The sequence below is a fragment of the Parasteatoda tepidariorum genome, chromosome 1 (assembly GCF_043381705.1).
Source record: "Parasteatoda tepidariorum isolate YZ-2023 chromosome 1, CAS_Ptep_4.0, whole genome shotgun sequence".
In the NCBI taxonomy this organism is placed as follows: Eukaryota; Metazoa; Arthropoda; class Arachnida; order Araneae; family Theridiidae; genus Parasteatoda; species Parasteatoda tepidariorum.
The window spans coordinates 69272115-69290110 of record NC_092204.1 but is presented as its reverse complement, the minus strand read 5'-3'; the positions used below and the strand labels follow the sequence as shown (position 1 = coordinate 69290110).

General features: G+C 26.3%; 1 protein-coding gene across 8 annotated transcripts in view; it reads right to left on the bottom strand.

The window, feature by feature from the left end:
• LOC107439002 (Rab3 GDP-GTP exchange factor) overlaps positions 1 to 17390 on the bottom strand; it is a 76772-nt gene extending 59382 nt beyond the window's left edge. For 5 of the 8 annotated variants that reach the window (XR_001583472.4, XM_071181801.1, XM_016051444.4 and 2 more), the window contains exons 1-3: positions 6152 to 6337; positions 5087 to 5160; positions 80 to 912 (exon numbers count right to left, since the gene is read on the bottom strand). Coding sequence is in view for 7 of the 8 variants with exons in the window: in XM_071181801.1 (XP_071037902.1) it covers positions 80 to 714 (635 nt within the window). In the remaining variant the exon portion in view is untranslated. Of the gene's footprint in view, positions 1 to 79; positions 913 to 5086; positions 5161 to 6151; positions 6338 to 17218 lie in introns of those variants that run through there. The other 3 variants (XM_071181793.1, XM_071181803.1, XM_071181798.1) reach the window with 2 other exon arrangements.
• Between the last annotated feature and the right edge of the window lie 606 nt (positions 17391 to 17996).

Sequence of the window (17996 nt, the reverse complement as noted above, 5' to 3'; positions counted from 1 at the left end):
AATAAATAACAAATTTTAGGAAATAGTGTTTGCAGACCTGGAAATAAAGCTTGTGATCCAACTTAGAAATGCTAGTTACCTATTTTGTTTAGAGCCTGCAACTCTCTTAGAAAGACATCTTTCATTGGAGGCATCAATAAGTTTGCGCAAAATGAAAAGGCATTCTCGAAAAGTAGAAAAAAATGGATGATGACTAATAATACATAATGATGTCAATGAATGACTTTTAATATGTTGATGACCAATAGGTGAAGATGATTTAGAATCACCATCTGAGTCTTCTTGATGATATCTAGATGATGGATCTAAATATCTGCCGTCATGAGAAGTTTCATCTTCTTTGACTCTTCCCAGAGCTTTTTTACCCCTATTCCTTCCCTTTTCTTTAGTGGAAGGCCTCCTTTCAATAGTCCTATAGAAGTTGACACAAATTCCATAGCGTACACGACTAGTATCCTTTTCAGTCAGAGCAAAGACGAAAGAACTAGATTCCCTGAGACTGACACGTTTTGGCCCTGCACAGACACACCCCTCCGGTTGACAGAAAAATACAACATCAGGACTCAAGGGGAAGTCTTTGTGATCTTCCGCCGGATACCTCCTGAGGAGCTCTGGTGGCTGAACAGAGCGGTTGCGACTTGGCTGCCTTGCTCCGACAAACACTATGTAGTCCAAAAGCCGAGGACAAAAGTACTTCTTTGTGCAATCTGACATTTCTATTCAGATGCAGACAGTTGATAGCAGTGGTTAAAATGCACTGCACCATCAGGTGTTGAGAAAGAATAACATGTTTATAAAAATTATCTGCAGATATATAGGTAAGAATTTTTGTGATGAAATGTAACCAAAGCTCCTTCCCAGTAGTGGCACAGGATTTTCTCTTTCCTGGACTCCATATCATCAGCATTGAAACTAAAAAATAAATTTAAAAAATTACAAGGAATGAAAACGGAAACAACTTCTTTAGTTTTTTCAGTGTGCATATCTATAAAACATATATAGAAACAAATAAAAATGGTTTTATGAGGGACATCAGAATTCTTTTGCCCAAACAATTTTTAGATTTTCAGGTAGAAACTTCATAACTAATGTTAATTTGGTAATTTAAAAGAAAATTAAGTTTCTTAAATACTATCGTTACTTAGGTAAATCACATATGTTAAAGGTAGTACAGATGGTCAGAATAATCTATACTGCCTTTATACCTAAAAATATACTTCAGGTTTTTATGGAAGAGTTTTCTTGTTAAAACTGCCTAGTTAAATAATAAAAGTATAAAAACAAAATTTAAAATTTTTTTTTCAAAAATTTTACAACCAAAATTTTTTAAAAATTATCAATTTGGTTCTAAGATTTTATTGATTTGCCTTATACTCTCAAAACCTTATGTAGTATAAATTCTCAAAAACTTAAATTGTAAAAAAATTTGTTAACTGTACTGATTTAATACATGTGATTTTTTAAATTAAAAAAAATTCTATTAAGATTCAAAAGTTTCATCAATTTGCCCATGTTATGAAAACTTAACTGAAGTTAAATATTTAGCTTTTAAAATATAATATTTTAATAACAGTAAAAGTTTAAAATTGAAAGTAACTTATAATTAAACAGGGAGGGGACCAAAAAAATGTAAAATTTCTCGCAACTTTTTTAATGTTTTCTATGAAAAATACAGAACAATAATATAAGTTGTGTGACAACAAACTAATAAATCTTTTACACTTAGATTAATAAATTTTGTTTGGGCAAGTTTTACATTTTACAACTAATATTTTTTATTACATTACATAACTCATTTAATTAATAATGTGAAACATTTCTTTCTAATTAAATTTTCACAGAAGTAAAAAATTGCAATTTCTAAAATTCAATTTGCAGCTAAATAAATGCTATGATTTAACTTATGAATAGGTAGCTAATAGGACTGGGCTATAAATCGATATATCGCGACATATCGATTTAACGCCTATATCGGCAAACCGATACAGCAACTTTCATTCCAAGCGATACATCAGAAATCTGATTTAAGCCGTCGAGTGAAGAAGACGATATAACGATATAGCGATACACGCAAGGACTTTCTCTTACGTTCCGATGCCAACTCGCGCTGTGGAAGACGATATTGTTTCGTTATGTTGAGACGGCCTTGACTGATGAGCGGTAGAATCAGAATCACTTTTGAGACCTTATATCGTTATATCACATGTTCGTTTTCGCACCTTCGCGATTTGAAATCGTTTCTTGTAGATTATTTTCAATGGGATTAACTTCGTGATCGCCGTCGTAACCTTGTTCTGAACGCAATCTATTATTGAAAAGAATTTATAAAGAAAAGTTTCTTCATTAATTAGGTAAGTTTTTTATTTATTTTCTGACAAAACTTTTTTTATATTTTTAAATGTGAAAATTATCGGAAATCTAATTTAAGGCACCCATAAGGAATTAAATTACAAAGTAAATAAATTTGTTAGGTTATTTTTTTACTTTCTTTTAATTTATTAAAAACCTTTCGGATAAAACTTCTAATAATTTAATGGGCTTCTATTACTGATTTTAAATTTATAAATCTTGAGTTGTTTTTATTTTTAGAAATAAAGTTAAAACAAAACTTATTTTTTGGACATAAGTCAATAAACTTTATTTGTTCAAAAGAATTTGAAAAGTTTGCGAATTTTATTCATTTCTTTTTTTTTTTTTTTTTATCAATTACTACTTCGTTTTATTAGAGAGTAAAATCATTATTTTTTTTTAATTTTCGTTTTATATTATTAGTTAATTAGCTAAATATATTACCGAATATCACAATTCTTTTGTTTTTATTTTTAAGAATTTAATTAAGAAACTTTGCCTTACTTTGTTTTTCGTTCATAATTCGGTCATTATTTAATTTAATTTAATTATTTATATGAAATAATAATAAAAATAGTGTTTAAGAAGCATTTTTTTTTTAAAATTTATTTAGCTCTTTGTTTTAAGCATACAAATAATTTTTTAACGAACTTATTTTTTAAATTTTGTTCCTATGCTGTTAGGTAAATATATTGATAAATTTCACTTTTATTTATTTTTTTATTTTTAAACTAAGAAATCTTTTGTTATTTGCGTGATCATTTTTAGAAAATATAACAAAACTTGTGTTTACTTCTTCATTAAGAATTTGAACATTACGATCGAACTTAATAATTCTGTAATTATTTACGCATAATAGTACAAGCAAATATTGATTTGTTAAAAAAAGTTTCTTTTTTTAAAAAAAAAAAAATTTTTTAACACTTTGTTTTAAGTGTATAATGAATTTCTTAACAAACTTTTTTTTTAATTTTTTAAATTTTCTTTCAATAATTTCAGCTAGATATCTTTATAAAATTCCCTTTTTATTTTTAAACTGAGAAATCTTTCAGAGAACGAAAATTTTAAGAAATTATTACAAATCTTATGTTTACTTTTTAGTTTAAAATTCGAACATTTTTAATTTTAAACTTCGGCTTTTAGTCAATCTAACTTTTATTTTAATTAAAATATATTTTGAAATTTTAAAATCAGCTTTTGTTTAATAACAATATTTTTTTTCATTAAGGGTGTTTTAGGGGTTAACTTAAATTAAGACTGCTTATACCTTATAAACGATAAAGAAGTGCAAATATTTCATTCTGTATCTACACACATTTTTTCAATAAATATTTTAAGTAAGATTTGTACATCTTAGTCAATTTATTTAATATCTTTCTTTAGCAAAACATATATATTTTCAAATTTATAAATTGATTTAAATCAATATGCGTATGAAGTCTTGATAGAAATCTGACTTTCTGTGAAAAGTAAGTAAATGAAATTCAAAAATACTATATCGCGATACATCGCTATATCGCGATGCAAAACTGACGATATATCACGATATATAATTTCTAATATCGCCCAGTCCTAGTAGCTAATATTATTGGGAAGAGTACGACTAACTGAAAACTAAACGTTATGTGTGCCACTTTTAACATGTTAAAAAATTAAAAAGTTGAAAAATGTTATTCACAGGTGCTGGCGATATAAAAAATTATAAATAGAACAGAAGTATAAACTTAGGCTTTATCAATTAATATTTTTAAAGCTCCAGTTAGTAAGGTTATGTATAGAATAAAAATTAACCTGAAACATTTCATTCTAAATTAGTATTACAAAGACAGCACCCAACATGTCAGCAATTACTAAGCAGCATGCATCTTACACAGTAGCACATCTGCTGCAAGTTGGTCATGTTTGGATTAAATATTCATAATGTACTTACATCCGATATATTATAAAAGCTCTTAGAGCTTTTTATTTTTAAACTAAGTAATAAAAACCTAGATTGTTTATACGTGTCATACAGATACAAAACCTACTAGCTTTACTTTTTGCAAAAAAGGAGAAAAAAGAAAAAAACTTCAATTTTTTTTTCCTTAGAGAAAGTAAGAATAAAAAAAAAATTATATTAAATGCACTTTAATACATATAAGTTTTCATTTTTTTCCCACGAAAGTAAAATAAAAAAAATAAATGAAAATAAAAAATAAAAAAAAATTTATATCATATGTGTAAGTCATAAATATTAAATCTGTTAACTGTTCTTTTCGCCAAGAAAAGTACTTTTGTACATATCAGCTTTCTATCACCCTAAAATTTCAATCTTTTAACATATTTCATTTTCTCTGTTTTGTTTAAAAATTAGTTTGCAAGTTGGCTCTTAACCCTTTCTGCAACAGCAACTTTTGATTGTAGTTTTAACCAGGCAAATACATATCCAAAATCCAAAAATATATTCTATGTAATGTGACATACTTAAGCTCTTTGTTATTTAAAGAACAGTGGTTGCAAAACGTTTATAATAAATTAGTTTTGCATTTTAGAGGTTTGTAACATTTGTTGAATTAGTGTTGCCAGACTGACTACATTGCAAGTGAAAGAATTAAGACTAATCACATACCAGAAGATTGCAAGATTGAATAAATTTTAATAATTAAGCAAAGAAATAATTAAAATAATTTCATGCAATAAGTAAGTGATCTTAATGAATTCTAAAATAAATAATAATGAAAGAAAAAATAATACTCACTTATAGGTTTATAACATAACTAGATAACAGCAAAAAAGAAAATTTCAAGCCTTGCCATCTTTAGGAAAATATATCTATTAAAAAAACAACAAATAATTAATTTATAGATAAAATAGACTATGATATACATAATAAAAATATACATTAAAATTAGAAATTGAAAATAAAAACAATTTTCAGACAACTGGATTAATATAATTTCTTTAAAATTGAAATTGCTTTTCTAGTTTTTAAGAACTAAATAAAAAGAACATTATGATGGTAAAATAAAAGATATAAAAAATTACGACAAAATTAGGAATGCAAAATATATTGAATTCAATTACAAATTATTTTGTAAATAATTGATTTCAATCCCACCTGAAATATGTAACTTTAAACTGATAAATTATAAATAATTCTTAAATTCTCTTTCTTGTTTAGAAAGATGAAATTCATTAACAGAAAATATTGGTTGAAAGTTGACAACAAAACAATTAAGGTTAACATCCTCTCTAATTATAAACTAATGTTAATAAATTAAAATGCTGTTATAATTCCAAAGATTTATTTGTTTCATCTTTAAAATATTTACACAAGCTTAATTAGTTTATGCATAATATCATTCACTAAATATTAATTTGGTTCAGTAGTTATGTTAACTTCCCACTACACTAATAGGCTATCTTTGAACGTTAGTATAATTTAAACTTGAAGTTTTTTTTTTTCTTTTTTGATATTGAAAAAAAAAAAAAGATGAACAAACGAACTTTATCTTACGTAGTGATAAACAAATAACGAAATTGCGGATATAAAAAAGCAATAAATCAAGCAGTTTTTAAATTCAAGAAAATTTCAGCAGTAAATAAATAACAAGCCCGGTTATTTTTGTTTGTCCCATAGTTGTAATCATATTAAACAGCCAGAATATTACAGGAAACAATAAAATTTAAATAAATATTACACAGCATTTAAAAATCAAAGTTTACGAAATACCAGCCATTAAAGTAAAACATAAAATTAACAGTTATCTGTTTACGTCAAAAATCGGAGGAAAAAACAGGTGTTAGAACGTAGTTTACTTACACATGCCAACACTAAAGTATTTTGCAATATTAAATACGAAGAAAATAAGCGGGAAATAGGATCGCATAGATTATATTTTAAGGAAAATTTTCACGAAGCTCAATATATTAGATTCCGGTTACTACTTCCCGAATATTACACGCAAGCATAACGTAATGTTGATACGGAAACAGCTGGCTGCAGAACTTTTAAAAATTGATAAATCACATTCGGACTTCCTTCGAAACTAGCTTAAGCATTAATGCTCCACGAAAAATTTTGAAACTTGGAAATAATGTATTACTTGTTCGCACTTCAGCGTACAGATTTAGGCTATTCTAGGACCTAATTAAATAGGACTAGTATTTAAAAAATATATATATATATATTCTTTTCTTTTTTATCCAATTTACTGCACAATCTTCATGAATCAAAATTTGTCTGCGACTCAAATGCAATCAAAGGGAGACTAGTATTGTGATTAGAATTAAATGCAAGAATTAAATGCAAAAATTAAATGCAAGAAATGTATGTTTAAATTTAATTTAAAGAAAAAAAAAGTAGATCAAGTTCCAAAGTTTTACAATGAATGTTTTTGAAATATATCACCCCAGATAAAACGTTTTCAGACTAAAAATAAAAAAATTTAGCTTACACAAACATACGTATAGTGAAATTTGCACTTGAAAACATAGAATAGATTTTTTAAAAAAAAAATCTACTTAAAAATTTATGTTTTTTTAAATTTATTTAAAAAAGCTTTGACAAAAGTTCTTTACAAAAAAGGAAATACAAAAAAGAAAGGAATAAAGGAAAAGAAAAAGAAATAAATCCATAGTTAAAGCTTTTAATCCCCAAATGAAATTTTTCTAAACATGAAATCTAATCATTATATCAAATCAGATTATTAGATTACCTTAGATTCAAAACTGAAAAGGGAGTAGCATTTTAAAATTTAGGTGAAAAAATTTAATTAAAAAAAATAATAACAATTAAATATTTTTTCTCAATTTTTTTTTGAAAATTTTTAATAGGTATTGACTTTTTCCGAATGCATTTTAGTGAATAGAATTAACTGTATCAGAGTAATACAGAAAAAATTCTAGTTCAAACTTCTAGTTCTTATACTTCATAGTTTCTTCAACTACATTGTCGAAACACTGCACGCAGGTTACACCTGCCTGGTTTATTTTGAGTCAATTTGATTTGTCAGATTTCAATATGTGAAGAGATGATTTCTTATCGTTCATCAAAAAGGATAGAAAAATAATCTTTATTTTTTCATTTGATCTTGAAATTTGAAAATCAAATTTAAAGCTGGGAACTGGGGATGCGATTTTCTCAAATAAAATTGGGAAGGGGTAGTGATTTTCTATTTTTTCTGAGTGAAGAGGGGGGTGAGTGTCAAGTGGAATAAAATTGCAAGAAACATACTTGTGTAATATTTTAAACATCGCATTTCAAGTTTTTAATCGATTCTAAAATATTTCAATAATCTAAAATATTCACTACAATTTCGCAATGTTTGCAGCTATAGTCAGATCTCCATTTTCCATCTAAAAATGGGATAAATGTGAAAAAATTTCCTCTCTCTTCTGATTGTATGATTCAGCTGTTGAATCATCCACAATGCGGGAACAAAATAACAAATAAGTAAATAACACTCGAATGAAAGATGATTTATTTTTCACAAATAAAATTCCGATAGTACATAGTTACTCTACTAGCGACAGTATCTTTTGAAAGATGTAAAATAGAAATTCGACTTTATAATTTTATTCATTAGTTTCATTTACTTTAATAAAGCTAACAATTTATTATAATTATCATTATTTTCATTATTTATTTATTTATTTTATTATTTATTTATTTATTTTATTATTTATTTATCTTTTTATTTATTTATTTATTTTATTATTTATTTATTTATGTATTTTGAAATAAAATGAAATAATCAGCAGATAATGTGACAATCCACCACGCTTGCCATATATAAAAAAAAATATTACCATTATTTTCAATATTTTATTTTTTTATTATAATGCGAAAATTATGCATTAAATATCTTTCTTTTATTCTCTGTTATCCATTTGATGCCGTTCAAATATTATGTAAGCAACTAACGGTGATGAGGTTGTGTGCTAATTATTTTTGCTGACAAGGGGGTTTGGAGTGGTATTGCAAACGCTTGCGTAAGAAATTATTATTTTATTTCCAATTCTTTTGTTAAATTAAATTTTAAAATTTTTTAAAAAATTTAGAAGAAAATAACGCGATTTTGTTAATGCAAAGTTTCATCTTTACTTGAATTTAATTCGAAAATTAGATTGTTCCAGTGAATTCCACAACGAATATGTCAGAAAGGTGTTGTTCAGTATTCTACTTTAAAGTTTATTTTTCATCACCATAAAAAAAATTAAAAAAAATTTATACAATAATAAAAATAAAGTTTAAAATATCTGAAAGAAGACAAATGTAATAAATTGCATATCTGGAATTAAACATTGCCTAATTTTAGTGCTTAAAAGTTTTAATAAAAAAAAATCCATTCGGGTTTCAAAAGTTATCAAGAGCGCTTTTCCTCTCAGTGTAATAAAATTCCTCATTCTTTATATTATTTTATTATTATGATTATGAATTTGTTAAGAAGGGAAAAAAAAAGGTGAGAAAAGAAAGACAAAGAGAGAAAACATAGAGGAACGAAAATGGGAAATTTAACCTTAAATCAAAGTTGGCGAGGGATATTTTTAACAACAAGCATGTAACGATGCTTAGCAATATCACTATATAAGGCGTCAGTTTTGATTATTATAAGTTAATTGCATTGGATAATTCAAACAAAGCATCATTAATTTCTTTGGAAGTTAAATTTAGTTTTAGTATGGTCCATATAAGTCATCATTTAAATATTTATTGATGATAAGAATTTCTTTAGGATTAACTGTATATATATTAATATTGCTGATTCGTTCATAATGAGGCTTATTATAAATAAAGATACCCTTTGTATTGTTCTATTTGATACTTTGTGTCATAAATTAAATTTCATTATATTTTTAAATATTGAAGAACATCCAAAAATTTTAAATTTCATAATTGATGTCCTAATCTGTCTCTAAAAATGTTTGAAAGTTTTCTAAGGCTAATTATGCCAATAAAGCTCAGGTAATGTTTAAACAATAACATTAACAACGTTGATATTGAATATTTTAAAGCCGTGGTGTTTGATTTGATCAACGTATAAACGATTTTGACTAAAAAGATATTATAGACTAGAATCAGATTTGATAATGACATAAGCATTTACAATTGGCTAAATCACTAATTAAAGCAAAGCTTCTTTGTCTCCTAAAAAGGTTGAATTTAGTTTATTATGGTTCGATAAGCTATAATTCCAAAATTTAATTATTAGACAAATTTACATAGAAACTATGGTTACTTATATCAACAGAGAAGTTCTATTAAAATATTAATTTGTAAAGGAAGTAATATTTAGTCGTTTTCTTAACGTCAGTTTAAAATACGAGAACGTAATTACGTTAAAAATTCAATGCAACTACGCTCAACGTAAATACGCATCGTATGAAATGCTCTACGTGTTACAGTGAAACCCCGATTTTACGTTTCTCAGGGGACTGGGTAAAAAAAACGTAAAATCCGGGAAAANTGGTATTACCCCTTACTTTATATTCGCTCAGAAACATCTCCACAATCGCAGACGCTTCGAATGAAATGCAATTTGTTCTCTTATTAAATTCCAGTCACTTATGTTAGTCAATATTTAGTTAATTTAGTTCAGTGTCTTAATTTAGTAAGATTGTTCACCTTAATGTAACGTAAAAAACTTTTTGTTGTTTGAGAGAAATTTACCTTAAAATAATTTTTTTATACCTAGTCTATTGACGTAGATTGATAATTTTGATTCATAGATATTCTAATAAATTTGAGTTACTACGTACTGCATTATCTCTATTTGTTAGTTGATTAACTAATTTACTTCCATTTATTTTATTTTGAATTAGTTATTATATATTTTAACAGGTTTAACTACACCTGTACATTTGTATGGTTGCATTGTTCCTCATTTTATTTTAATATTATTTATTTATTCATGTTTGCTAGCATTTAATAAGCAAAAGAATTTTGTTTCAAAGTTATGAAAATAAATACTTTAAATTTTCAAACCTTGTTACTCAACGTTTTAATTCACTAAAGAAATGAATGACATATCCAAACGATACAGAGTTATTTTTGATAAAAAGGATGTTTAATAAAAATACATCATTAATTAAACAATGAACTTTATAATAAATTCACGACGATGAAAGCAGCACAGCAATTTGTAAACAAAAATGAAGGATATGACGAACTGGCATATTTTAGACAGCATAATTAATCATTGTAGGAAAGCTATTAAATAAGCCATTAGTTTTTCAGAAAAAAATCTTAAAGTAATTTCAGTTTAGAGAATTTAGTCCTGAATAGGGAGCCTCATGATTATCGTAAATCAATATCCCAGTACATTCGAGGTCGAATCAATGGCGAACGGTAGTACTGGTTTCAGGGCTAAGAGAATATTGATCAATACATGGGGGTTTAGAAAAAGAAAAATCGTAATAAAAATCAATAAAAGTAAGCTATAATTTTTGTTTTATTTTGTATGACGAAACTATTAAACCAAAAGGACGTCTAACAAACCATCGTTTTAAAACAGTTTTAAACCGTTATTGCAGAAAGTGGAAATAATTAAATTTTAAATTGATCGATGTCTGTGCCACAATGAGAGCTGAAATTATACCAGTTCCGACTGTCACTGATTTTGATAAATCAAAATCAGAATATAATTTCAATAAACTCTTTTAAAAGCTACAATAGAAGTAGAATATTAAAGAAAATGCAACCGAATCTCGTTATCGAGAATTTACTTTCGATTTCTCATCGCCTGTAAATGAATTTAACTAGAGGATAAGCATGGAGATGAATGATTATTTTGTTATATGTATCCACTAATACGAAAAATGAAATCATTCATTTGCATTTTTTATGGCTTTGCAGTGATTTTTTTTTTCTGTTGCTTGAAAACCGGAGAAAATACAAGAAATAGTGAAATTTTTAAACTTAATTAGACTAAAATGCAAATATATATATATATAAGTTGCTTTCTGTAAAAAACCTTAAATGATCGAATAATGCCGAGATCACAAGGCTGTAATTTGCTTGTACAGTTTGCAGGAAAAAACTCAACACGCACATTAGATAGCTGCAAATCCGGATGTGCACTGCATTGATCGATGAACAAAATTATTTTGCGGTTCTGAAATTTCATCTTTTTATTCAGTTTCTGCAAAAAGTCTTCGAAAAGGGCTTTTGTTATCCACGCTTTTTTGTTTGCTTCATAATTTGTTGGGAAACTTCTCACGTTTTTAAAGCATCGTGGTTTGCGTGATTTTCCAACNATGCATTAGAGATTGGCACAGTTTTCCTATCTAGTTTTTTAAAGGAGAAAAACTATCTCTTCTCTTTATCACAGAAATCATATCTTTACAAGTATCTTTCCTGCATTAATAGTTTACTTGCAGGGAAAAGGGCAAATTAGTTTACCCTTTCGTCTCATTAAATTAGCATCTTTCATACATACTTCGAAATAAATGAACATTAACGATTGAATATGTTTTTAAAATTTTCAACTTAATTACAACAAAACTATGAAGTTAACTCCTGTGTATAAAACAATAGCACTATTTAGTATCGAAGAAAAAACAACTTTGCTTGAAACATTTATTTATTGCTAAAACAATTTTTTTTATTAGTCTTAGTTTTTTTGGAGTGATTAAGTATTCTGTAAAAAATTTATTAAAGTAACAAGTGTTTTTTTAGACAGTATTGAGTAATTTCCTTGGATGACGAGGTATTTTGCTAACAATTCAAACAGATATGACGGAAATAATAAATTAAATGTAAAAGATATGATATTATTCAGGGTATTGCATTTTTTAATTGTAACAGAAGGGGCTGCACTCTAGCTCGCTTCTCTCCCTAACCTCTGTAATTACTTTGCAGTCATCTTTGTTACTTGTTGTGAAATAGGATTTTCCTTTATCAGCAAAATTTATTCCGTTTTATATTTTATTCCCCTCGAATATTGCCATATTCGATTATTGCCCATCGAGTTTATTTTACTTATAAAGCATAATTTAAGAAATCGGTTACTTACAAGCATCGAAGTACAAGTCTGTGGACAGTTCTTAACAGTCGATAAAATTTTGAAAAACTCACAAAAACATTTGTTGCTTTTATGAAAAACGTGGGGTGTTTTTTACTGAATATCCTCTAAAAAACGCTCTTCTGAACAATTTGAATATGTGACTTATCATTATATTACCTTAAAATTTTCAAGTATTTTATTGCTTAGCTCGACCTCGATAATGATTCGAAAGCTTTATAGTTTTTAGTTCTTCTAACTGCAATAGTAATTATGCCTATATATATATATATATATTTTTTTTTTTACTTCATTCGTATTATGGATTTTAGAAATGTATATTAAAGGCTGTGAAATTGAACTGTTTTTCATTTTGAGACTTTCTGTGAAACAAATGGTTGCATAATTAACGCATATTGTAAGAATCCTTTATGTATTTGCCCTAGTACACTACAATAAAAACTATAATACACATGAACAATATTTTTCAATACCTAGAGCAGTGATTCCCAATTTTTTTCGGATACGCAGCCTTAAATAATCAACTTTCTTTCGTCGGAACCCCGGCTTTATTAACAAAGTTTATTAAGCTAACTCTGAACGTTATAACCTATCAAAGACTATTTTTTAAAATAGTTAATTATAGGAATGACTATTTTTCATCATTTTATCATTAATAATCTTAAATTAGGTTTTATGTTTGTTCAATAGTTGAAATTGCTGTCCTTGTGCTATATCTAATCTAGATATGAATTTGTTTTTGGTGTATATACATAATCTCAAAATCTTCCGAATTATAAATTACTTCGAAATGAAAACTTAAAAGAACTGCAATAAACGTTGAAAATATTTAGTAGAGAACTATAATTCTTTATTAAAAAATGTATTATTTTGATTCAAAAAGTACGATAGAAAATACTAATGCAATATTTTATAAATGCTTGTTCTTTTCCTAATTTGTTCAGTATAATGCTGCTAAAAAAATTGTAATTTCTTTTAAAAAATGCTATTTCTATTTCATTGGCATTTTACTTAAAATAATTTCATAAGGACAACGGAGAGATTAAATAAATTATGAATTATAGGCAAGATCTAAACATAATTAGAGGTTTCAAGACAGTGGTCATAAAAAGTGGTCAAACCCCTGACCTAGAGTATTCAGTTACTGTTGGCCAATGATAATCTAATGTCAAAATAAAAATTGCAAATTAATTAGCATTTTTGATTAAATGAATTTAACTTTTAATTAATGCAGGTTCATAATTCTAAATTTTTAGCTTTGAGTATTTATAAATACTAATTTATTAACCTTGAAAAAGTAATTGAAAAATTATTTTTCTTTTCTAAATAAGATTAGAATTTACGAATATAAATTTTTAAGTGTCGCTTTACTTTTAATTGCATACATTATAAAAAATTAGCATTATAAAAAATTCTGCATTATAAAAAATTCTGTTTATGGATTTTGCTATAAGACATACATAAAATAATAATCTGGAGCCATATTATAAGTTTTTCATACGTTTTAGCGTTATAAACATTTGCATGATTAATTGATATGTTTTCTTTGGAAGATAAAGAGAGACGATAAAAGATAAGGTAATTTTATTATCCTTTTTAGATAATTCTACTAAAATGCATTTAGTTCAGAGATATCATAAAATAAACTATAAATCCAGAGAAAAATCTATATTAATAATTAAAAGAAAACATTTACGTAGGAACTATAAAGCAATAAGATTTATTTAATTTATTCTTCTGTCAATCTAAGAAGATTGATGGTATTTGTTAGAGATAAAACTATATTTTACTATTAACATGAATACAAATTTAAGAAAAATTAAATCAAGGGAAGTTTCAATCAATTTATAACTTACTTTTGATTCCATAAAATGTATTTTTGTCTTCTTTGACACTCGATATTATATAAAATCCTTTCAACAATTTTATGGAGTTAAAAAGAACCAAAAATCCAAACGATTACATTAAATTTCAGAAATTCATTTAAAAATAATAAAAGAAAACGATAAAAATCTTTGAATAACTAGTAGTTAACTTTATTACCTCAACGAGGCGCTGAGTACGAGGCCTAAAAGTATTGGTATTAACACTCTCGGGAGAAAAAAAAAGAATTGCTCTTTTACATGCATTAGAACTCAAACGCTTTAAAAGCTTTGTGGTTTCTTCACATTAAAACATTCAGATGTTATAAGTTGTGAAAAAAATTGGAATTACCCTTTTTACGTTTGTAAGTATGGAAAATGTTATTATGAATGTCATAATGAAAGGAAATTTTAAAATATGTACAGTTTACATATAATCCATTGTTGTATACAATAATAATTTTTAAATTAATTAAATAAGAATTTCTACAAAATATTTAGCAATAATAGACTGCAAGTTGCTTACAGTTTGGAAGATAATTGAAGCATATTTGTTATAGCTGAAATCTGAATATTATTATTTTTTAAATTTTAACAGTAAGAACATGTACCATCAAGTAATTGATCACTTTAAAACGAGTGAGCTACTTTATAAATGCCAAATTATTTTGAAAGTCTTTATCATGTAAACAGCATGAGAACAACAGCATGACAAGTTGGGTTGGAGAAAAAAGGAGAAGTACTTCAAAATTGTAATCTCACAGAAACATATCTAACAACAATTTAATTGTCTTTTTAAAAGTTGCCCCTATATTGTAGTAATGTAAATTAAATTATTTTTTATACATCTGAGTTTAATAAAATAATAGAGCCTCACAATGAAGAAATGCGCAATGAGCATTGTAATTTATCACATTTAACACCTCTTAATATCTAAAACAAAAGACACATCACACGGACAAGCAATTATAAATATACATAAGGATTATAATATATCTGGTACACCCAATGACATCCACATTTTGTGCCAAAATACTTACAATATAAAATACCTAGTCAAATATTGCTTAGAATACTTTTGAATAATGATCATGGTGAAGTTTAGAATAGCTGCCGTGCACATAATTCGTATTTTCATTTCAAATTACAGCCAGTAGCATGCAGTTCTCGTGAACTTTATATATACTTTATTAATCGTTATTAATTAGCAGCTATTTTACAGAAGTTAATACACATGAATATTAGTAGAAGTTCTTTTTTTTAAATTTTGAACTATCGAATAAATATTAAATTTTTTTTTTACAAAATAAAACAACGTTATCAAAGTTTTAAAGAAAATCTTTCCTGTAAATGCCATTTATCAGTCCTAATTGGAATTTACTTTGTGGGCGTTCGGGAACTCCGTCCCCCGCAAAATTCAAAATATAAAGGTTTCCATCAGCCCTCGCACATTTATGGAAAAGTCAATATACTATGTATCTTCAATTTCTGTAAGAATTAATCCTTAACGGTTCGGGTTTATTTCAAGTTTACTTCCCACCAGACATAATTATAATAATTGATTATACAATTAATCATAATTATATAATTTATTATAATGAAATTGATTGCAAATATGACAATAATTAATAAGTGCGATAAAAAATATTAAAATGATTTTAGCTATCATACGCGCTGGATTTGACCGAATGCGTGAAAATGCCATTCCTCTTATACGGCGACATTGGTGCGTTGTGGGTTAAATGTTTTCTCAAACACTCAAATAGTACTAATACTGTTTTTTTCTCAATAAGTTATCAAGTAGTAATTACTTTTTATTATTTTTATCATATTTTTTAAGTTTTCGCATACTTTTGTAAATCGATATCTTTAGTTATTTAACTTAATCGTCCTATGGAGAAACTAAAAATTGAAATGTGATACTTTAAGAAGTTTCTTCTTTAAATAGTTTTACTGGCCTTTTCTAATTAGATTATCAAGTATTAATTATTTTTATCATATTTTTTAAGTTTTCGAATATTTTTGCAACCTGATATCTTTAGTATTTTACGGCATTTTATGGGAATTTTTATTTTGTTAAGCATTTTACGGAAAAAATTAAAATAGAAATGAGGTACTTTAAGAAACCATAAACTTGATTAGTATTCAGTAGATATAGGATTATATTTGTGATGAAGTATAATTACGTATAGAGCAACGTATAAAGCATACATAAATTAAAGAAAGAATCATTTCAGTTCCATAATTAAGTGTTTTCTTGCCTAAAATTCCAAAGCTTCTACTTCTTTAAAGTTATTACTTCTTAGAAGTTAATACTTCTTTTAAAACAGGAATTCGAAAAAAAAATTTTTTTTTTCAAATAATAATCTATTTTTGCATAAATTTCTTTCTGAATAATTCGTAAACGTTTTGTTTTTTCTTAATAATTCGATATTTACCGTCAATTTCATATTTAGTCTTTCTGATTAAATCTTTTTCTCAGCGTCACTGAATATATAACTCTTAAGAAAAAAAATTTGCTTTATAATGTCGTTTTAAAGTTAATTTTTAATAGATTCATACATAAATAAATTTAAATTTACAAGCTCCTTATAGATAAACATTTTCAATGCTATAAAATCAATAGGCTCTTAAAAACTTTCAATACGATAATCAAGAATACACTTGATAAAAATCATGTAACAACAATTTTTTTCTAGAAAAATATCATGATGATAAATACACTATGGTAAAGGTAAATTTAAGCAAATTTTCATTTCCTAGTAATTTTATGAAAAATCAATTTTTGAATTGTTTTTATACATAAATATATTCAAATCCGCGAGCTCTTTCGAACTAAAAGTTTTCAATTTTACTAAAACCAATAGCCGTTGAATAAATTTTAGTACAATAATTAAAAATGCACTTAATCAAAATCTTGTGATATCAAATGTAAATCGTGTAACATTAAGTGTATATTTTTAAAAAACAATCTAGAGCCAAAATAATAAGAAAAAAATTTACCTAGCTATTTCTGGAAGAATATTGATTGAAGAGCAGTTCTTTTTCCTTTTTTTGGTTTGATTGTTTCAGAGGCAGAGGGCTCTTTGTGTCTGTTTCCTTGCTTGGCTTCTTCGCAGTTTCACCGGAACGTCTCAAATCATGGGTTTTTCTTTGCAGTATACCACACCCAGACGATGAGAAGACAGCGACACCGCACGTAGTGGCAGAAACTAGAACCAAATTAATTAAGTTAGAAGCAAACATTAACTTTCTCTCAAAAGAGTAATTAAAGAGTTTTTGAAAAATTTTAGTGTTGGGGAAGAAGAAATACTACTAAATTTGAAAGGAAAATACTTCATTTAACAGTAATATTCTTCGAGTTCTGGGTTGTAGAGTTGGAGTCGAAGACAGTTTTGCAGAATTTGGAATCAACAAAATGTACCGATTTCGTCACCGGTTAGTTAGAAGCAGTGCTATAAGGGAAACGAAGTCCTTCATCTGATAAAGATTGTTCAAACAAATATTTATAATCATAAGAAAAGAAAATACTTATAATTATATTTATTTGGTAACACAATTTTTAAAAAATTTCTGAGCAAATAATAAACAATTATAAATTATTCAGTTTTGCATTTTATTAGTAAAAATTTCCTCGATTCATAAATTCCAAAATCAAATTTATTAAGCTAAGTTGCAATAAAGTATGAATACATAATTTGAAATTGGTATTTTCTTAGTATTAATGTTAATAATCTCTAAAGATTCATATACAATTTTAATAGAGTAAAAGTCGGAGCTG